This window comes from Condylura cristata, unplaced genomic scaffold (genome assembly GCF_000260355.1).
Source record: "Condylura cristata isolate star-nosed mole 26May11 unplaced genomic scaffold, ConCri1.0 scaffold00003, whole genome shotgun sequence".
NCBI lineage: Eukaryota > Metazoa > Chordata > Mammalia > Eulipotyphla > Talpidae > Condylura > Condylura cristata.
In genome coordinates, this window is record NW_004567104.1 from 40,415,386 (window position 1) to 40,439,315 (window position 23,930).

Sequence of the window (23,930 nt, forward strand, 5' to 3'; positions counted from 1 at the left end):
TCTCTGGCCATTAAATATGAAAGGTGGATGTAGGCAGTGCTAATCTGAAGGAAGTTGGGGGCTGGGGAGTGGAGAACAAAGAAAAAACCCCCAAGATACGACAATATACAAAGTATATTTATTTTTAAAAGATGGCTTAAGTAGAAAGAAAATAAAAGCTCAAGCCATCAGGAGTTTCCTGAGGAATTGAGGTATAAAGTGATCACTTTTATAGAAAAAAAAAAAAAGAGGGGAAAAGGGAGGGAGAGCAGCCTGTTGTTTTCAAATATCAATATAAGGAGCCAAAGAAACATGGGAAGTTTCCGAAATTACTGCACTGGGAAATGAAGTACATTTTATAGTCTCTAATAATTATGTAATAGGTGATGTCTATGGATATCGCCTTCTCTCAAACTGGTCCACATCTAACTGGTCCATTTACTGTTGCATATGAAAAACTGCTCAATGCTTCACACCCTCCCAGGGCAGGGGGGCTCCCAGACCTCCTGCAGTGCCGTGCTCTGATGCTCAACCAGGACACCCACTCCTGAGGCTCCCTCAATGGAGTCATATATAATTAAAGAGGAAAACTGAGAGTGAGATACTACCTCTTCTACTACTGAATAAATGACACACTAAGCTCTAACATGAAATAATATCTTTATTCTTTACTCTTAAGTGTTTTCTCCTTACCTTGGGTCATTCCATGTGAGGAGCAGCAGTGCAATCCAGGGACTGCAAAAGCAATCCCTGTTTTCCCCAGGGACGCCTTTCCTTCTCTGCTACTTGGTAACATCTCACCCATTACTGGCAGAACTAAAACACACTGTGTTCTGCTTACCACAACAAATTTCTTCTTCCCCTGTATATCTTCCCTATAAGCTCTGGCTACATTTCTGTCTCTCATTTATGGATGAAACACAAAACCAAAGCTTGCTTAAGTGACTTTCCTTCTCTGTCTCACTCACTAGGGAGGCAGGGTGAGCGGTGGTGCAAATTATTGGAATCTTTGTGAAGAAAGAAATTTTATTCCCATGATGGTAATTTTCCACCAAAATGCTTTCAAATCCATCATCCCCTTGGATTCTAAAAGCAATCCTCCTATTTTGGGGATCCGCAAAGCAGGACAAGAGAAGTTTGTGAACTGCTTCAAGAAGCTCAATCAGTTGTCAGGATGAGGCTCCCCCCAGACAGTGGCTTCATCGCCATAGAGGGAAGCTTGTGGTAGCAATTCCAAACTGGACATTTCATTTGAGACACATGAGTGTTCATTTGATATTCATTGAATGCTGGATATTTCTTGGGTTGAAATCATAATGGTTTTCTACAAACCGAAAGAGATTGGCCAAACAGAGAGAAACAGTGAATTATGTCCACCTAGCTATATCCATAGATATTTAGCCAGCCAACTCTTACTGAATGCCTACCATATGTCAAGAGCTCTGCTGTGTAGCACATAATTAGCTTGCTTGACATGGAGAAATTCACCCATTAATTATTCAAGAAAATTTTTAATCCTTCATTGTGATCAGTGATAGAAATAAGTATCACATACATTAGAATGAAAATAAAAGGAAAAAACTCTCTATTTTATGAGCTGCCAACTTAAATTTAAGCTCGAAGGACGAGGAACATTTCTTCAGGCTAAGATAGGACTTAAGGGAAGGTAAAGCTATTCTGTAATTCCAGATATTATTAGTAGTTCAATGAGTATAGGTTGAACGAATAATAAAATGAAAGGGAGAAGTATGTTGGCAAACCAGCTTTTAAGGGGGAAACAAAAAGCATGATATTTATTTATATTCTATTGGGCTTATGCAGATTTATGTTGAGTAGATACTCTCACCATGGTTAATTTCACACTAGCAACAAATCTTTGATCAAAGTTAGGAGAAAAGCATAGCTGGCTCTTGGCAGCCAGTATGAGCCAACTCCAGCCTACTGATAACTGCAGAACACCTTAAGAAAAAGTGGCTTCAAGGAGACTAGACATCAATGAACTAACCCCATGATTTCAAGGCTCTGACTAATATAGTCAAAGGCAAAGAGATCTGAGAATTCATTTCCCTCTCAATTAGAAGCTCTGTGAGATAGAACAAAAGAGGATGAGTGGGGAATTGGTTTAAATCTAGAATGCCAGGCTGAGTCTGACTTTATTTAAAAGGTCTCACATATAAAGGCAAAAAAAAAAAAAAAGTTCTTCAAAGTACCTACTCTATTACTGGAAATTATATTTTTTAGTTAATCAAAAACAATCCTAATGATGCCTGGAGTCAACCACAGAGGCAAATCAATTTTGTAGCACAGTACACATGAGACCTTAAATGTAATAAAATAAAGGAGAAGGATGGGTTACATAACGTGTGACTGGCTAAGCTGCATGGGATACAAAGGAACTATTTTCAGAGGCTACCAAAACACTCAGTTTTCTTCTGCAGTGTAGACTATATCTAAGAAATTTGGGAATGAATATATACAGACTGCCACAAATTGACACCTTTACTTTTTGAGATCAGTAAGTGTTATTCCAAACCAGAAATCTTACCGATGAATAATAACTCTTACCTAGAGATGTTGTCAGGTGAGCAAGCAGAAATGCTGGTCTCCATGCTATCTGAGCTATCTAGGCTCAAAGTATCAAAGGCCTGATCTTTATAGCTGTGATCAGGGTAGTGGAAACTATTCAGGTAGACATTTGATTCAGATGCTGTGCGGTTGTAAAATTCAGAAGATTTCTGCCTTTGTCTTTCACTCATCTGTTGGTGATTATATCCTAAGGAAAGAGCCATAAATATGTTAGTGTGCCTCATTTTTCAGTCTTAGATCTTACTAGACTCAAACCAGCAGCCCAAAACATCTGCCTATGAGACGAGGGGCTGGTTATAATTTGTTTTGAAGCCACAAAGATCAAAGCAATAGCATCATGCTCAGTGCAAGCAAAAGTTTCAAAGAAGTGGTCGTGTGAGTGACCTTGGTTGTCAACGGATCATCTGACACTTTCCTATTCCATGCCTACATCTCAGCACAGCTGAGAACAATACATAGACACACGCAGAACCAAACAGACAGACACATACACACAACCAAAACTGGCCTTGAATCTGTTAAAAATAGCCTGGTTCAAATGAAAGCAAGCGACAGACACCAGAGTCTCACCACAGTCAATTCTTCACTGGTAAATAAATCTAAGTACTACTTTGGCTATAAAACAATAGGTGGAACATTAACTTGTAGGATCTGAAAAGCTTATATCTTACTTATAACATTCCTAACACATTTAATGTGGTTAAAATCCAAACTGTACATTATTCTCATGTTATTTTTTCAATTTTCCTTGTCAGCTAATTACTTAGTTAAAACACTGTCAACAATTCTTTTAGTGGTTGTATCCCCCTTAATTACTTTATATAATATAGTTCTCTTTTTCCACCTAAGTCATCAGTTTCAGCTAACTAGTAATATCAACTACCTGATAATGGAGGGATTCTATCAATGGAGCAACATCACATCAATGCGGTGTTTCCCTTTCCCTGGTAGTTGGTCAGCTGGCACACTAAGTCATTGGCTCTACTTGGTGTTATTGTGATAGCCTGCTCTCTGGTAGCTGATTTTGGATGCCACAAATCCAAATATTCTTCCTTCTTCAATTCTCTGTTAAGCACATACTTAGGAAACAGGGATCATACTGATAAACATTCCTTAATGCATTAAAGATACTTCTAGCTTGTAATCTCTCCTATTCTACCAAACCAATTATGAGTTAACAATGGGACCATTTGAATTTCACATCTTTTCTGGTGGTCTATATACTTCGCAATGAGGCTTCGTTGTAGATGAAATAACCAAAAAGCCGCAGAGAGCAAAAGACGGCAATTAATTTCAAATAGCTTCCTCAGCTACATATAAAACACTTCAATTTAAAAACAGAAGCTTCATCTATAGTGTTAGAACAAAGCACTGCACACCAAAAATTCCATAAAATGATTCTAGTTTCAGGAGGAGTTTTCATGCCATTAGTATTTGAAGTAGTTTTAGATGTCTAAGTGAAAAGGTGTTAGTTCAGATTGAGGCATTTCTGGGGAAATAGCTTTCCTTAATATATCAATAAGTTGTGATTGTAAACAGCAAATGCCCACCCCCTGACATACATGGATAAACACTACATATCACTTAGCTTAGGGATGATGCAACAAAAGCACACAAACCATGAGACCCAAGATAAAATATAACGAATCATCGTGCTAAACACATGGAGCTTTTAACGAAGCCAAGGCGGTCAAGACCAACAGAGCTGGAACTTTTTTTTTTTTAATCTTCTAGCTATTTATTATGACACTTCAATTCTAAAATTACTGCCATAATTTTTACTTTTCAGTTTTATAAATTATTTACTACAGGGGAAGGTAGAAATTTAGCTATCCTGCAACTTAGATCACACTCATACATACTTCCTCCTTACCCCACTCTTTATATAACCTGGTAGTATCATATCTGGTTAGAACAATATTCATGGATTACACTTTAACATAGAAGTGTCATTTGTAATAACTATGATTTGTATTTCATAATTACATTTCCTTTCGTTGAACTTCTGCTTCAAGTTAATGATTAGATTTTTTTTGCTTGCTTAGTGTTTTTTTATTTTCCCCTATTTTATTTTATTATTATTATTATTTTTAAATAATATAATAGTTTATTTTTACATTATTTTTCTGGAACCTTTAAAAAAAAAAAGACAGGCCAAAGAACTCATTACATAAATATTTACATTTGATCCTTGAACTTTTGGAATTACTAATTGCTCCTTTAAGTTTGTTTCCATTATTCGTTATGAAAAGGCAGAGGACACACAAATCAGAACTTATTTGAAAAGGTCACATAAATCTTTCCTTTTGCTTCAGAAGAGGCAGGTGGCAAAGAAAACTTCCACACTGGCACCAATCACATAGAAGACCTTTTCTTGTTTTATTATGTCAAACACACCTCTACAAGGCAGTCATGTCATTCAAACCAAACTGTCTTCTTAGCAATGACTATGCCACAATCTCCCCCAATCCTTGGCGTTTTCATAATGAGGAAAAACCAGCCTGCAATGCAACTAACACTTATAACAAAAGCAGAAAAGAGGGTAAACATATTTCTTCTTATAGCAGCAGTATATTCTACTCCTTGGATCTGCCCGGGTTTTATTTTTCAAAAGTACCACAGCATAAGAACCTGAACTTAAACTTCAGATGAAGTAAACTAAAATGACCCCATTGTTCTGCTGCAGGTTTAAGTGCACTGCACCAAGGACATGAACACACAGTCCCAAAGGCTTCACTGTTTGTGAAAGTTTGAGCCCATAGCCCAGACAATCTCCTGTCATTCTGGAGGTTGGAAAGCAGCTTCCATTTCTGAGGCACCTTAAGGGAAACCACCTGCTGCTCCCACATCTCTACCAGTCAAGACTGTCGTTCCCCACAGAGTCAGAGCAAGGACGCAAAGGTGTGCTGCCTGACCGAGCTGAGCTGCCTAATTCCCACACACACAGCTGCCAGCTGGCATCTGCTCGCTCCCCCAAGCAAGTCCCCAAGCCAAGTTAGCCCTGCCATTACAAACAAGGGTCCTCTCGACACTGGCACCTTGGAATTGCACCAGAGCTGGCTGTGGGATTCAGGCTCTCATCTGACCACCCAAAGGTGAAGGGATTATTGACAGAGACAACATGATAGGAGAGCAGGGAGCTTTTGGTTTGTGGTCCACCAAGAAGTGCTGGTGTAGAGAAGCAGCCCAGATCAGGAATGAACTTGACTGGGGAGGACACATGTATGTCCTGTTCTCCACAGTATCTATATTTATTTAGCAGAAGGATGTCACTGAACAGTCAAGGAATGAATTCATTTTCTCATTGATCAATTTCAACTGTGTTAATGGTCAAATAAGGAACTGGAATGCATCTATTCTTTGGGGTGGGGAAATGTTAACTGAATTGGGAAAATAGGAGACATTCCCAACCCAAGATGCCTTTTCATTTATTTTTTCTTAAATTAGGTAGAGAGGATACTAAGAGGAACACTCAGTTGTGGGAACTGCAACTAAAAGTAGCAAGGGCCTTGTAAGTATTTTAACTCTATCCTTTCCAGACAAAAACAGCTGTGAGGAGAGGGGGTTCCTAAGGTTGATGAAGTGATACCTGTTAGCTGCTAAGGCTCACCACTAAGTATAACACATCCAAGAAGCCAGACCCATTCAACTCTCTTCACTGCCTGAGCAGCCAATATACTGGATCTGCAAAGTCCATTTATTTTTATTATTCTTTAATGTGGCTCTTAATGAGCGCTGGGTAACTGGACAGTCACCGTCCTTTGTAAGCTGACCACTCTGGAATTTTCAGTCTCTTGCCAATATCTTCCAAACGGATGTTATAAGCTTTAAATAGTTATCTGTATCTTAATCTAGAATATGAGATGACTAAAAATTATAACCTGCATTTAAGAATATAAAGTTAATCAGTATTTCTGTAACTCAGTGACTTATAGCTCACCTGTGGAGAAATTCATTCTTCCTAACCAGAATCCACAATCAGAAGATGATGTACAGGATGAGTCAGGAATGTAGGAGAATTACAGAAAAAGGGAAAAAGATACAAGATCAAAATGGATGACAAGGAGACTGGAAAAATACCCAACATGCAATCAGCGATCATGTTAGCAATAAAGCCAGATGACCAGGAAAGATGTTCACATTTTATAATAAATCTTAGTTTACAGAGAATGCAAGATGTTAAAGAAAAAACAAAAAAACAAACAAAAAAACAATACGCTGGTAATGCATGCAAAAAAAACAATACGCTGGTAATGCATGCCTATTGTTAAAAAAAGATTTGTTACAAGAGGGAAAATACTTAAGCACATCTTTAACCAGAAAATGGGGAAAATAAAAATAAGACCGTATCTATGGCCAGACTGAACAAATAGCTTTTAAGAGCTCTGGTTTGTACAACACCAATTATTTGAAGCACAGTCCATCAAATTTTCCAACAAGTCAGTGCACTAACCTACTTCTGGACTACCTAACCACAGTAATGAGCATCTTATTTATTCAAGCCAATTATTTAGACTGTTCTTCACTCTCCAATAAGCCTTCCTTTATAAAAGAGGCTTAAAGGGAATGAATCAGTAGGAGCCTCCTAAAGTCCTCCTATCCTCACAGAGTGTGCTTATGCAGACCCAGCCTTCATGGAGGAGAAACATGATGTTCACAACTAGCCAACACACATCGCAATGCTCACACTTTCATCTATAGCCTATGTCTTGGCCAAACAGCACTTCCATGCACTCATGTTTCCTGCTAGGTCTGACCTTGGCATAAAAAACTGAAACAAAGGCCACGCAGCTGCCTGTGAATGAACAACAGCTGTACCTACATTGTGTCTCTAGCGAATGTGCAACATTCTTCCCTATTGTGTAAAAGGAGTGATCATTAGACTAAAAATCCACCATTGTAGTTTTAAAATGAATCATTTCTTAAAGAAGTCTGGACGATGACCTTTCACTGTTTGTTGGAAACAAAACACCACACAGGGAGGTTGTCATACCTTTCCTGGACTTTCCTGCATTTAACAGAAGACAAAAGACAAAGATTTCATTCATTCTAAAGCTAACAAAGGAATAATTCACAAGTTGTACAAAAGTCAATAACCATTAAACTTTAACATTTGAGCTCCTGGGTTCTGTGCTTTAAATGCTGCTCCCAAAGATCCTTGTTCATGTGATTCACATTGTCAGCCCCATTAAAACAGTGCCGATTGAAGAAGGCTTCTACTTACACTGTCATCCTTGACGTATCCATCATGAATGAGCAGCAAGAAGATAGTTCATTTAGAGTTAATTAAGTTAAGAAAAATGATAAGCTGTATTAAATTTGAGTTAATGAAAATATGCCAGGTCTAATTTTTTCTAAACCATGGAATTTCACTTGCGTTTGCTACTTTATAATGAAGCCAGCAAGTGCTGGGACTCTAAATAAAATTATGATTCATACTTCCCAGTCTGTGGGCCACCTGTATGTGTTTAGTAGGAAATCCTGCCAATTTTACAATCTGCCTGTGTCTTTAATCCAGCCCCTCCTCTTTTGGGAGGGGGGTACCAGATTGGGCTCATAAGAAACATCACATCCATTTCAGTCAACATACACACAATGGTTCAGTTTCTTCGGAAGCATATCAACAGCACCACATGAGACTTTTTAAGAGGATGAACACCACTTTAAAGCTACAGCAGGGAGAGACCAAAGCTTCAGGCTTCCAGGTGTACAAAAGATCTACTAAGAACAAGAGAACTTGAAGAACAAAGGTACAAAGAGAGACCCAAGAACATGGAGTCTGCAGAGGGCATATCCCTAGTAGAAGTGGTTCAATTTTGTTCTACAAATCTAGTGTAAGGATTCCAATTGTGTTTGTAGTGAATTTGAGGGAAAAGCAGAGGTTAGAAAAATAGAGAGCAAACATCTCCTCAGTTTGAGCACATTCTCATATGAATCCTTACATGATATAACAGCTCTTGATTTTCATACATCGATCCATTTTGTATAGCTTTTCTTAGTGTTTTATAAATAATACTTTCATTTTAAAAAGTATATAAACTATAGTGTTGTGGGCCATATAAAATTTGATGTCTTCAGCCAGTGAGGGAAATACATTTAAAAGATATCTACAGATATTGCAGGAAAAAAAAAGTTTCAACAGAAGATTGACTCATAACAGTGATAATGGACAAAATATAGGCTCATTTATATGTATTATTATATATTATAAGTGATATTTTTAGTTCACTAAGAAATTAGGGTAAAGAAAATAAAGCCAATGAAATGTATTTGATTTGAAAGCTAATACTGTGTATCTTTTATACATTAAAAACCTCTTATGACTACAACATCCTCTATTAACTTAGATGCTTATAGGAATGAGTTCAAAATCTTCAAATTAAATACACACGTATAATTATGTGTACATATTATCTATAGATACCATAACTTACACACACACACTCCCCCACCCCCTTTTCTTTCTTTCTTTTTTTTTTTCTGATGGGAAACCATTGGCAGAGAGGCCAGCAGCCAACACTGAACCCAGCCAGGCTGGAGGGAAGGGCTTCAGTGCCTCTAGAGCACGAACGCCCACAGAGGCCCCTGTTGCGTCCCCATTTACAGTGTGCACACCCATTGCTGCATTCAGTACCTTTTACCTCTATCATCTGTTAAGCTGTGCGTCCTTCTTCACTAGAAGTATTACAAGGTAAGGATCATGCCACTTATGCACATTCTTAATACTCAGCACCACCCTTGTTCAAAAGTTCGAGCCAATGTAAGCTGTTGACCTGAACGCTTGTGTTAACACAATAAATGTAATCCGCCTGATGAGACATTCATCTCTGGAACTGTAGCTCACAGAGACTATTTATTTGAGAACCTCAGATAAATGAAGGAGATTATTACAAATAATTAAAACAAACTAAGGGTTAAAGTATACCTGAAACCCAAAAACTGCACCCAATGAAAGCTCAAATCCCATTAAAAGGTGTCAGGGAATTCTATCTGGGATCACTAGTTTTTTATTTAGGTTTTTGGTTTTTTTTTTTTCCTTTTCTTACCCACTAGTATTTTATTTACTGTGTCACCTCAGTGATGTCAGCACATGTTTTAATGGTGGTTCAGCCACAAACTATGTGAGATTAGTAAAGGGCCCTGGTAATTGCTCTGGAACTCAGAAATCTTTTTACCAATTGCATGGGAGGTTAGGGATTCTCTAGGAGTTTTTCAGACTTGAGAATTCTATTGAATGTATAAAGTACAATAGGTGATTAAAATATAGCAGTTATATGTATACAGGGTAAGTGGCCCTAGTACAACAAGACAAACGCACACAAACACACACACACACATCCCTCCGCATCCCTGCTCACTCCTTCTCCCTGAGAAATCTAATGCTTAGTATACAGATAACATCTAATTCAAAAGGTACCTACCTCTGAGCATCCTCCGCGATTCTGAGTCTTTGGCCATGGTTGCCAGCGAGGGAGGAAGCACACTGCCACAGCTGTTGCTCTGTCCCAGGGGCAGGTGAGCCTGTGGGAACCAGGAGGAAATACTTGGGGCAAACTGAAGTTTGGCCTGCCAAACTTCAGAACTTGGCTGCACCCATTTCCTATCTAAGAGCAGAAAGCAAGGAAGGTAGGTCTCTACATCCCACTTGATGAAGATGAAGGGTATAAATCAGTCACCCCCAAGTTATTCCATGGCAACCTCAATATCCCAGAAACTCTTCCAGTGGCACTAATCCATACTTAAATACAGAAGAAAACACTGTCCAAAACCACCTTGGAGAACAAGTGAAAGCTCCTCATGCGTAAGGAACAGGCAGCTTTAGGGACAAGAGCACAGAGCATCATGCACAAGAACAGACAAAGCCACACCTGTCCTAGTGCATCAACCTCATCTACCCCCATGATCTAGTAGCCTGAAAATGAAGAAAACTATTAGCTACCTGGTGGTGTTAACACTTCTTGTTTAAATAGCAAGATTCTTTTGTAAAGTCTACTAGGAATACCAGTTTATAAAACAGACTTACGACAAAGTTACTCTGATTAAGGTTAAAATAAAGGCCCCGAAGTATGGGTCATTTAAAACCGCCTTCCTATCCCTCTTCTCATCGTGACCTGTCAGGCAGGTCTGCAGAGCATGAGTGAGGCATCTGAGCACGTGCGTTCACATTCCCGCTTCACTCTGATCAGCTGTGTGCACCTGGTCAGTCACGTAGCTTCTATGCACCTCAGTTTAGCCATCCATTCAGTGCAGATAATAATTAGAACCTCTCTTGTATAGTGCTATGGGGTTCTAAAATAAGACAATCCACATCTAGGATTTACTCTCATGTGAGGTTCAGAGAAATAACTCAATAAACATCTGTTTCTATTATGCCTGGAATTCTGAGCTTCTTTTCTCTAGTTTCAAGACCTGAGATATAGCCAGGGCATCCAGCACATAAGTAGATGCCACTTAGGTGGTGGTGGCAGCAAATACCCCAGGCCAGGTTCCTCCGTCCCAAAGTGTACATTCAAAATATTCTCTGAGTTGGCTGGCATGTGCCAGCCCATTTAGTGGTTATTACTTGGATTTTCTTTAAGGAATGTGTGCGTCGGTCAAACAAGGACAAGCAGACTCACTGCTTGGGTCTCCACATGGCCTACCTTTGGGGTGGCGCTTCTCCCCATGGTAGCACTGCTGAAATGTGGGGACATAGAAGATGTGGTTTTCTTTCGAGGCAAAGTGTCACTCAGATAGAGGCCTTCTTTATGATGTTTTTTCCTCTCTTCCAGACTTCTAAGGTGCTTTAAATGCAAATGCAAAGCAGAATAGCAACACTTGACTAATTGAAACAGATCATTGAAGAAATTCAGAAGTATGCATTTACTGAGAAGTTTTGTAATTTTAACACAGAACATAGATCTTTAAATGATTTAACGTATACTTTGTCTCTCTAAGTCTTGGGCTAGCATTTGACAAGATTTGTAGTCACTGCAAGAATTTATTGCTGAACCTGGAAAAATTGGTTTAAATCCACCTTTCACTCTCACAGTTAGTGCCTGCTGCCTTGAGGGTCTGAGGGGAACTTACAAAGTATTATGATGGTCGCCATGAGGATGGCGGGGCAGTCAGTGGACAGGGCACGTAGGCAGTGTCTCCCCTGTCTGTCTGCACAGTTCTGTGTGGTGGCACAGATCCCAGTGTGAGGAGAACAAGAAAAGGGAGAAGGAAAAAGATCAAGAGAAAAAGCGAGTAAGGAAGGGAAGTTGATTTAAAGTTGGAAGAATATTTTAATTACATAAACACATTTCAAATCTACAGAACGTTCCAGACAAGGCCTCCTTCTAGGGCGCTCTTCTATTTTAAAGAAAGAGCTTCACTAAGGAGCAACTATGGTAATCCCTTACAGTGAAAAGTCCTGTTGACTTTTTTTTTTTAAAGATTCCTAAGGTAAAATTTTTGCCAATGTGAAATTTATCCAACTTTTTCTTGGGCTTCCTCAAAAATGTCTTGATAAAATTATTTCCCAATTAAAGGGTTTTTGTTTATCATTTTAAAAGTAAATTCAGGTTTTTGATGTACATAAAATTAATGCAAAACTGAGTTTGCATTTATTATCTGTCTTCAAATATGCCATCCTGAAAAATATCTGCATTTTAACTTTATAGCTATCTTTTTATATTAGCTAGTATTAACTGACCTAGAAGTAGTGAGGAGATATAGTCTTTTAACAAGATACCTTCCAGAAATGCAAGGGCTGCACATGGCTGACCAGAGCTTTCCTAACTTGGCAATCTTGTGGCTATGACTCCTAAGGGTTTTCTGGGGCCAAATTCATGCAGGAATTGATGATAGTTGAAAGGGGTCTCAAAATAGATTAAAAAAAAAAAAAAAAAGCTAAATATGCACAGAGTACAAGGAGGACATTCTTTATTTTAAAATCTAGTAAAAAAAAAAATTGTTGTTCTATGGACCAACAGTACTTCTTGAAGATGAGCTATTTATCCACACCAAACCTCAGTTTTCTAAATATCACCATGGAGAGAATTCTTATCTCAAAGGGTTATTGAAAGGATAAAATGAGACATTTGTAAAATCTTTGACAAATTTTCACACAGACGAAGGGAATGATGTCTATTATGGCTTCAATGATGTGTAAAAATTACTTTGTGTTCACATAGCAACTTTACATACCATAAAATTTTATGGGAGTTATTGTTATTTTGATAAAAGGCAGATAAGTCACAATATTTTGGATGGCCTGTGACTGGGACATGAGGATGTAAAATGAACTCAAACATATCAAAAACCCAGGGAAAACTACCAAGATCTTAAAAACTATATAACAAGCACAACACCCTTTGGACAAATTAAATGTTTGTTGAAAGTAAGCCCTGCCCCCAGACTCAAAAATGCCCTCAAAGGAGAATGTATGCACTCTGGTCAAAAAACCCCTTTGGAAAAGCTGAAGAAAATATTCCATATAACTAACAGTGCTATCAAAGTCAAATTCCTCTGCTCTGTATCAGTTCCTAATTACCTGATGTTCTTGCTGCTGCCTTCTGTGTTTCTTAGCTGGTAGAGGTGGAGGCGTGTCACTTAAAGGGGAGGGATGGACAGATGGAGTCAGGACTTCAGGCCAAGGGGCTGGTGGAGTTTGAGTGACAGGATGAGGAGAAAGGGTAGAAGGAAACATAAATCCAGAACAGAGAGGTGATCTTTGCTTTAGAGGAAAAAGAAAAAGTGTATATGTATCCACATAAAAAGAGAGAATAAGACAAAAAAATGAAATCAATTATCTCATTGTTTTCTTTTCATCTATTTTAACATGTCACAAATGATGGGCAGTATCTTTCGATTAGACTTAAAAATCTCAACAGCATGCTATTTGGATGAGTGAAGGTATTTTGATTTACTGTTATTTGCCCCTACATAAATGTTTTTAAAAGACATAATACAATTTTTAACAAAATCCGTAAGGCAGAACATAATAGAAAATGCAATCAAATTGGAACGCTGACTCTAACAATTTTAGAAAGGTTTTCAGCCTCTATGAAAATTAAGAGTACTAAGATTAGGATTCATTTTTTGGAACAAACTTCCCTGAGTACTCCCTCTACACCATGTATTTTAATAGTAATATAATTAGTAGACAATACCCCCAAATTGTTTTAATGTTCAATCTCAGCAGCACTCGGTCAACCACCCACCCGCTATCTGTCACAACACGTGCCCTCATTTTCAGATAACCATGGGTTAATCTCCAACACAAGGAAAGCGTGAATGAATGAAATGTCATGCCAACACACCTCTTTACTTTGTGGCTGGCTCACCAGCACAGCTGTGGCAGGCCCAGTGGCAACAGCGTCAGCATCAGCAGGGAACTGAGTGGAGGGGGATAGATTCTTGGAATTGCCACATGGCTCATTAATTTCATTTACACTGATATAACCCTAAAAGGAGGAATCCAGAAATTAAACATGAAGAAAGCAAAAGCAGAGGCATGCGAGAGAGTATTAATGCTCCCAGTACAATGGTGTTAGCTTAGAGCGGTACAGCCAGCTATGTGTGGTATTACTGAGTGGCTCATTAAGGGAGTCATCAGCAATCAGAATGGATTTATGGTGCTTAATCTTGCAAAATGACATTCTAAACACTACAAATAATTTTTGTCTGGTGAAATCAAGGTGATAATAGCATACATAACCCAACAGTTTCCACTTTAAACTATCCAGGGGCACCAGCATTCCTCTGCTGACTGGAGGAGACTGTCACTCCACGACACTTAAACTAACCACACACACACACAAATCCAAGCTGTAAAATCGACATTGCTATCGTTCCTCCCTCATTCAGAGCCTTTCTACTACAAATCTTTATTTTTACATTTTCCACTCTTCTTTGTCCTGACAAGTTAGAGGAACAGTGGGCTGAGGTTACTGGCTTTTGCACCAACAGTACAAAACAGCAATTTACTTGTAATGAAATCTGGCTCTTAGACATCTCAACTGAATGTAAAGAAAAAGAACATGGGAGTTTTTCTTAATAAGATAAGTGGTACACACACACAAACACACCCTCCAAAATATATCCCACTCCAGCTATTTCTCTCTCTGTCACTGTTCTTATCCAAGCCACCAGTATCTTAACTCAGAGACCTGGCTCCAACCCACCTGGCTGACATTATCTTATTCTAGTACATTTCATTCATAACCACCCTTTGTTCACTTACACTGCCTGTTGGGGGTTCTAAACAATGGAGAAGAACCATGAAACTAAATGCCCAATAAAGCTCTTGTAGAGCTATTTTACAAATGCTTCCAAGGTACATATTAGTCATACCTATTATTGTAATAACATCTTATTTGACTTACCTACACACGTAAAATGCTTTCTGCTGTCTTTTAAAAAGGAGTTTATAGAGGGTTTTTGTTATTCTACAAATTTTTATGTAAAAAAGAAACTTTTTAGCTTTTTTAGAAGAAAATATAACTATTTGCTTTTCTAGAACTAGTTATAATATACTACCAATGTGGACATATAGCACAATAAACACATATAAACACAATAAACACATATAGTTCAGGTTAGCCAGTAGTTTCCAATTTGGGAAATCAAATAATACAGATAGCAGAATCAATAATACTTGAGGAAAAGTTATAAGAAAGAAACCATATGGTTTTCTCAAAAGTCAGAGGCATTTTCATACTTTATACGATTTAGGGGAAAAAAAGGTAAAAGTGAGAAAGAAGAGAATTTAAGATTAATCTTTCTGAATCTTAAAGTTTTTGAAGTTCAAAGTTAACCAAAGATGCCACTAGCAAGCAAAGTTCTCTCTCTCTCTCTCTCTCTCTCTCTCTCTCTCTCTCTCACACACACACACACACACACACACACACACACACACACACACACACACACACTGAAGTAGATTCAGAGATAATCCCTGAAATCCTAAATCCCCCATACATAAGTAATGAAAGGCAGAAAAACCATCAAAGCTTTGAGTGCTTTGCATAAGTCACCTGAGTTAGTTTTTTTCTAGCTAATCACATATAACTGAGGTACAGCTCCTGAGGACTAAGTTGGTATATGGACAAGTAAAACCATAGCTTACCTCTTTTAGAGTACTGGGATTGACAGGAAACCCTTTCCCCCCAGAGAGACTGGAGTATTTCTTTTCCAAATTACAAAGATTCTCCTTTTCCTGAAGGAACACAAAGTCTTAAATTTAGTTAACCTTAGATTTCCATGCTGACCAATGATACCGAGTATTTTTAAGTGACCTATTAGATCTTCATATATCTTCTATTTCTATAGAGATCATTTTCCTGTTTTTTTTATATAGTTATTTATTGTAAGTTTATTACTATTGAGTTATAAGAGCTTCTTATACATTGGAATCTAGTCCTTTCTTATTTCCTTTCTATGAACTTTTTTTTTTTAAGATTTGTTTATTCATACAGAACTGGGGTACAGGCCAGAGATGCGGAGGGTGAGAGGATTCACCAGAGACAGAGTGGGGAGCAGAACAGGAAAATCGACGAAGTACACTGCTGAAGGGAGCAGCGGACGTGCCAGGAGAGGTCTGCTGCGCCATGTGGATCTCCTCTGGGGCAGGTGGGAATTGAACTCATGCGGAAGTGGCTTTAGCTTCTTAGTGCTGTGCTTTAACCCGCTGCACCACCAGGGAGGGCCCTTATGAACTTTTTTACCTCAAAGCAATAAAGGTGCACTGGTGCTATTATATTTTCTTCTAGAAATTTATGTGTTTGATTTCCACATGTGAGTCTAAGATCTGTTTTGGGTTAACCTGGATATATGGTGTGAGGACACATGATGCTGAGGTCCACAGTTTTCTGTGTTGCCAGTTCATATAGCACATTTATTAAGGAAGATTCCTTTCCCTACTGGATTAGTCTGGGAAAATTTGTTACAGGTCAACAGATGGTATATGTGTGGGTCTATTTCTGGACTCTAGCAGTTCCATCGATCTCTATGTCTTTTGTATGCTAGGATCACCCCATCTTCAGTGTCCCAAATTTCCAGTAAACCTTAAAATCAAATAACATAAATCTTCCAATTTTGTTCTTATTGTTCAAATTTGTTGTAGTGCGTCTGTTCTCTTTGTATTTTCATATACAGTCAATTCTCATTATTTTCAGTAGTTATGTTACCATGAATACTAAACTGACTGTTCCTAAAGGAAATATACATTTGGTTCCAGTGAGCTTCTGGTCACAACAGTTTCATCAACTGATAGATACATAACTTTGCTTTATATGTGTTTCTGTTTGAAGACCTCTTAGTTACCATCTTACTATGTTTTATATCTGATTCATATATTATTGATTAATTAACACTGAACTCACAGCCAACAGCATTATAAATCACATCTGAATGACGCTTATATAATACATGTTTTTCCTCCAGAAAGCACGTTACAGCCTTCTTGCCCTTAGGAATACTGGACTGTACTTTAGCACTGTGCCTGAGGGCTATTTTTTAAAAAGATTTATTTATTTATGCATCCAGAAATGGGATACAAGCCAGAGGTGCAGGGGCGGTAAGAGGATTCACCAGAGACAGAATGGGGAGCAGAACAGGCAGATCGACGAAGCATACTGCTGAGGGGAGCAGCAGGTGGGTCAGGAGAGGTCTGCCACACCATGTGGGTCACCCCTGGGGCCCGGGAAGGAACTTGCACTGAAGTGGTTGCGGCTAGCTTGCAGTACTGCTTCCTACCTGTTGCACCACCAGGGAGGGCCTTTGGGGGCTATTTTAAACAACAAAATCACCAATCAAAAAACACAAAAATATGAAAACATGGGCCTGAATGGTCCACAGGACACTTATTTACAGCACTGAGAGCTGAAACAAGAAGGCAGAGCATTGCCTTGTTCAACCTCAGAAAGGTGATGTCAAGCAAATCTGTGCACATCCATGGTTGATTACTAGACGATTGAACTGGGGGTTGCCAATAGAACTTAGTGAGAAGGCAAATTCACAAATATAGAATCCATAAATAATGAGGATCAACTGTAAATTTTTACTATCAAATTTGTCCATTTCAGAAAAAGTCTTGGAATTTTTATTGGTAATACAATGTATCTATAGATAAAACAAGGGAAATTAAATTCTTAATGCTTTTTTGCCCAAAATTTTTACGGTAGAATATTTTATATATATTTTAATGAGGAAATCATATTTTTGAGATTATGCTCACCCACATATAAAATCTAACATTCTGAATTTTTTCTCTAATGAAGCGGTGCCCTTAAACATTGTGGGTAAAGAGTAACATGATGGTGGAGGGCTAATGGCACCAGAGTTCATCTGCAGAGCGATAGATAGGGTGGGAAATAAAGCCATCTAGAGATTTCCAGGTGCCAAGGAAGGAGGAGGAAGAGAAGAGCGATCAGACTGTGTGGGCTCCGAAGGCATCCTGGTTGACCATGAGCTGACTCTTCACACTAAAGGAGCAATTTCCTCTCTCTTCAACCTAAAAATGTTCATATAGAAATACTACAACTGTATTTCCTCTCAAATATTTGTCAAAATATTAGACAGTAGCAAAAAGAGCACCTATTTAATGAAAAGTTCAATTTTTTAAAAGAATAATGTCAGAAAGCACTCAGATTTGTCAATAGTTTGAATTTTTATACTATGGACGAAATATCCTTGTTTATTTCTGAATTATAGTATTTATCCATAGAGTATCAGCATTTATTTATATGCAAGATTAAATAAAAATGCATATAAGATGTGCTTTAAAATTATAATTCACTATTAAAAGACACTTGCTTTGAAAGAAGTAACTTTTTCCAAGTTGGAACCTATGTTTTATTGCTACCAGTGCTGAAAAGAAAATACTTACTCTTTGCAACATCATTATTAAATTATTCTTTTCTTTCACAAAATGATCTTGTTCTCTCTGAGCCTGCTGGACAATGTGATTGGCTTGTTTTTTCAAAGCAGAAATTTTTTCCTGGAGGGAAAGAAAGGTGGTCTTAAAATAATGTGCTTAGACATTCAAAGTTTGCCAATCTGCTCTGGAAAAGGGAAGAAGTTTATGACTGGAAGGCAGATTCTTTGACCTGCCACCCTCAGGTCTTTTCTTAATCTAAGGCCAATACAGTTCAAGTGATTTTAAATCTATTTGAAGAACCCAGAAGTCAACAGGAAATCTTGTTTTAGACAATAACTGAATTCTTGACATCATCTTGGGAGACGCCTCATGTTAAAGACAATGGAATTTCTTATTTTAAGAGAATCCACCTTCTCCATTTCCTTTCCCTCAACTTTATTGGTTTAGTACAGAGCAGTGGGTATGATTCAAAATTATGGAATAAAAGCCAAATTCTGGGCTGCACATCTGGAAGCTATGGGGTGGGCAAAATCAGTAACCTACATCGCACTTCATGAGACTGTTTCTAATGCTAACAAGCTACCAGACAACAATAGTTTTGAGAACTACTGAGCAAGGGAAACAGTATTCTATTTCCAGAGAAAATTCCAAATTATAATTTGTTCACAGAATTATTCTGAATCTAGTTATGGTTGCAAAAGGAAGCAATTAAAACAAATACCTAAATTTCTGATTTCCTCTGTTTTTGTTTTCATATAAAATTAAATATAGTCATGTGTATTTATTTCATTCAGACATAAATACAGATACACCCGAGCGCTATCTCAGTGATAATACTGTCACCTAGTAAGAGGTACATTTGATGTTTTACATTGAATGACACCTAGTGGAAGCACCTTTCTTGTGTCGATGTTCTGTTGACACTCAGCCACTTCACGCAAGAGGGTCTCCTTCTCCTCTTCCAGCCGGCTCTCATGCTCAAGTTGCTGGAATTCCAGGTCTTCAAAGTGTTTTTTCTCAACATCCAGCAAGTCAGCATCCTTGAGAAAAAGGAATGAAAACAAGACATGCCAGAATGGTTGATGAAGCAAAATACTGATATCCCCAGACCAATACCTGTTAATAACAGAATTGACAGGGGCAGTGGACCAGAGCAGATAGGATGATGAGTGTTTATTTCACCATGGATTCTAGAATGCTCCATAACTATAGCAATTCTTACTTTAAATGTACGATGTGGCTTTAAAAGGGATTGTGAAGCCTAAAAAGAATTGAGTAAACAACCTAAACATTATCTACAGACCATGGGTATGACAGTATCTTGACAAAATATTTCTATTTTCCATAAATTTCCAAATAAAATGATGATTTAGTATACAGATTAAAGACTAAAAAACTGCTGACTATTAAAAAGAGAATTCAAAAATTGACACACATAACAAACCAGAAGTTTTCCCTAAGACAAATATGGATTCCCCAAGTGGCACACAACACAATACTGGGTGTGAGCAGAAAATGTAAGAACTACTTTTATATTTTTCCTCTTCTCTTACTTCTCAATAATGTTCTTTAATGCACAGAGTTAATATATGCTCAATGTACATAATTTAAAATGAATACATTTTTGAAAAATGAATACTGTGTGTATATTAGAATCTTAAATTGAGCTTCTGTGCATTCCTTGAACTTGTGGACAAACCCCTTATTCCCAGAATAAGTGAAAGCACAGCGTTCACCAGACAGAGTTACTGAAAAGGTTAAGCATAGCTACGCTGGAAATTATCTTGAAAACATTAAGAACAGTTGAAAATCATGAAAGCAGATGGTCTAGCATAGGCATTTACAACATCTGGATGCCTGGCAACAGGACTGACTGACTGTGTGCAGAGACTTGTGTGTGCTATGTAAACGATTCTTCTATCAACTTTAAAGAAACACCCCCACCCCTTATTTTTTGGGAGCCTTTGACAGATCTATAAGTGTGGTATGTAGAGAAGATTTTAAAATATATAAATAATTTATAAATCTTCTATGGCCCAAATGAAGAGACAGCTGGGCTCTGTGTCTCGCAGCTCTACATAGGTAAAAAGAGCCAGGGCGTGCTTTACTTAATCCAAACATCAAAAGGAGTTTTCAATAAAAGATAGTGAAAGATCTGTATCAGTACTTAACACAACTCCACTCTGATTTTTATGTCAGTGATTAACTGAATCTTTTTGCCTTTTAATCATTTCTACTTTGTGGAATAAATTTTATTCTAGGGATGACTCATAGAAGGTTACTAGCTACCATGTAATTACAACAGACACTATAGCAACAAGACTATTATGTCAACACAGCAATTCTCAGAACTCAAGAGCAAGCAAAACAATTTCAAAAACATTCAGCATTACTTAACACTCCTTACATTTTAATCGGTCAAATGAAAAACGGTCTTGGTCTCGGGTTCAAGTCACTGATGAGCATTTCAACTTAATCAGATTTTTCATGCTCTTAACTCCTAAATAAATTAATAAATTCAGAGCATATCTATTTACCACTCAAGGGTTTCAGAAATAACACAAGTGTTAGATCTTCAACAAAACATTCACAGCCTTGAAACAATATATCAACTGGTATATTTACTCAGAAGCATATATGCTCAAATTTTTAAAGTATTTCAACAAAGTCTGGTTTGTAGCTAAAAAATATTGAAATAAAACTTTAACAAGCTTTTTAAAAATAATTTTGTAAATTATAAATAATCATTCAATGTGGGTATAGGCTTAAAGTATATAGATATGCTAGTCAATCACTTTACTCCACATCTGGTTAATGTACAACATGTGTTATTTTAACTACATGAAGGTCACAGAGTCACAAACTTATTTGTAGCAAATATTTAAGCCACAGTTTGAAAATAACAAGAGTAGGTAGAAAAGTTGAAAATTAAAACTAGGATCAACATTCAGATTCCTCTGGTTAACCATCTCATCAAGTTATCCAAATCACTACAATCAGTATACATAAACTTACAATGTGGGAAAAACAACAACTTAGGAGGGAGCAAAACTTTTAAAAGATTTTGGATGAGAATAAAAATTCAGGTGATGGAATAAGGGACTGAGAATAGTTTAGTTAGTCACACAGTAATATATACAAGGACCTCACAATCCAGCTCATAACATGGTTGAAATTATTAACTAAACTTCACTCAATGCAAGAACTTTACAAATCTGACTGGCAAGCTCGAATGTTAGGTGTAAATTAAATGAAAATATAATAGCTGCACTAAAGAAAATTCAATACAATTACTTTTTCCTTTTCAATAATTTGTTTTGAGAAAGTATATGGCAGAAGTTTACATGGAGATCTTTATGTTTTCTTTCCTTAAAGGAACAGAAAAAAAAAAAAGTAGAAGTGGGTGTTTAGGAGAGATTAGAATAATAATCTCATGACAGTTCAAAGTCAACACTAAAAGTAAATTTTAATCAGATTCTGAGATTTTTAACATTTTTCCATCAGTCACTTTAACAGTTTATTTTTGGAATGTAGAAAAAGACAATGGAAATTATCTCATGCAGCCTCTTTGCTTTATATGTGAGGACACTCTAGTCCATTGAGGTTGGATGGCTTATTTGAAATTAAATGATAAACTGATTGTAAAGTCAGTAAGAAAGAAAAGGTCTCTATTCAAAGGATAATGAATAGAATTTTTAAAAAAGACCAAAAATCAACCATTCAGCTGAGTAAATATCAAAAGTGTAAGTTAACAGTCCTAGTTGGGTGTTCCTTCCATCTAATAGAGACACCAATCCAGGGAAAGGAAAGACTACTTTACTGTCAGCTCTCTTTTCCACACTACTCATATCCCACGAAACAGTCCACTTGGTAAAACCATGATAACGAGATGCAGCCACAGGCCATGAAATCAGTATCTAAAGGAAACTGCATTCTGACTAATTGCTGAGCTGTGGGAAGCCCAGGCAAAATTCACAATATTGTATGTCCCAAGCCATGCTGCAATTTCAGGCTAAATATTTGAGAAAACATACATTGTCTAAGACAATGATATCCTACCTACTTTGTATTTTGTACAACTTGCTGAAGTTGTACACTTGATGAAGTCAGTGGTAATAAAATCAACATCAATGAATCTAGTTTAAAAGCCTTGGGGAAAGTTTGGTAATGAAGTGGTATCCTGAACTCTTTGAAGTCTGAAGGGAAATGAGTTGTGATAACACAGGAAATTCCCAGTATGAATGGGCTCCTTGTGAAATAAGTGAACCTTTTTACTGATTTAGCCAAGGGATTGGCCAAGACTTACTCTGGTCATCATCCCTGGAAAATGGAATTAGTAGGCCTTTTACTATCAGGTGAACAGAAACTATTACAAGTCAGTTATCTCTCTTAAGGAAAAGGGTTTTGTGATAAGAATTCTACATTCCCCTTTGGAGAGGAAAAGGAAGGAGTCTTTGTCTTCCATGAGTGGAATAGGCTGTCTGCCTCATTTCCTTTCGTCCTTTGTAGTCAAAATCCTCAGGACATACACAAATTTATGAGTTATCCTACAGAACCTAGATTAAGAAAACTAGATCCATCTGAGTCCCGATAATTAATAGACTCTACCAACTTTCATTTGAAGCGGTGCTCATAAAGAATTCAAATAATAACTGTATAACATGAAAGAACAGAATCCATAATCCTATCGCTGGCTCTAAATAAAGTTCACCATGACCACGACAACCATGTAAAACCTTTAGCAATAAGGAGAGCTGAAAACAACAAATGAATAAAAAATGTGCTTCCCAATCTCTGAGAGCTGGCATAAATACACAAAATTCAAGAACTAAAATAATTTTATAAACAACTACTCTTTTTCCTATCACTTTTATCACATTTTTTCCAGAGATTTGTGACACTCAGGTACAGGAAATTTTATCTTCAGCTGCACACAATAAAATAATTAAAGGGGAAGAACCATACTGAAACATGTTTTAATCCAATATTGTGAGTAATAACAGTTAATACTTACAGTGATTAATAATAATTAGGACTAATAATTATTAGTATTAATAATTAGGATTCCTAGGCTACAGCTTTACTGACATTGAATATTCTTAAGATGCTCCCCCTCCTTGCACTATATTGAAATTTTAGCTCATTTTTTCATTATCTAGTACTGGGCTGTGGCTGGGGCTCCTTCCAGGTCGGCGCTGGTGGTTGCAGACACCGTGACCGGTGCAGACTCTGCCCCAGATTCAGTCCCTGGGGGTGACAATTTTTTCATTATCTAGTACTTAGAGGTATCAAATATGGTTTTTAGAAAAGGCATCTTAAACATTTTCCAAAGTGTGATATCTTAAAGTTGATTTTTTTCAACTCGTCCATTGCCAAGATGGTTTGCGGACACTACTATGAATGAAACTAGTCTTCCTTTTTCACTTGATTCTATGGAATCATAAATTACCAGTCACTTAGAACAAGCCACTATGAAGTGACACCTGTCATGTCCAGCACTGTTAACGACAGTTTCCCC

General features: G+C 37.4%; 1 protein-coding gene across 8 annotated transcripts in view; it reads right to left on the reverse strand.

Moving 5' to 3' along the window:
* PHLDB2 (pleckstrin homology-like domain, family B, member 2) overlaps window positions 1-23,930 on the reverse strand; it is an 87,138-nt gene that overhangs the window by 11,735 nt on the left and 51,473 nt on the right. For 4 of the 8 annotated variants that reach the window (XM_012734079.1, XM_012734091.1, XM_012734064.1 and 1 more), the window contains 8 exons: window positions 19,309-19,452; window positions 18,422-18,532; window positions 15,662-15,751; window positions 11,208-11,348; window positions 9,987-10,086; window positions 7,559-7,573; window positions 6,506-6,526; window positions 2,545-2,752 (listed from right to left, as the gene is read on the reverse strand). In XM_012734079.1, coding sequence (XP_012589533.1) covers window positions 2,545-2,752; window positions 6,506-6,526; window positions 7,559-7,573; window positions 9,987-10,086; window positions 11,208-11,348; window positions 15,662-15,751; window positions 18,422-18,532; window positions 19,309-19,452 — 830 coding nt within the window. Of the gene's footprint in view, window positions 1-2,544; window positions 2,753-6,505; window positions 6,527-7,558; window positions 7,574-9,986; window positions 10,087-11,207; window positions 11,349-13,853; window positions 13,998-15,661; window positions 15,752-18,421; window positions 18,533-19,308; window positions 19,453-23,930 lie in introns of all 8 variants that reach the window. The other 4 variants (XM_012734074.1, XM_012734085.1, XM_012734097.1 and 1 more) reach the window with 3 other exon arrangements.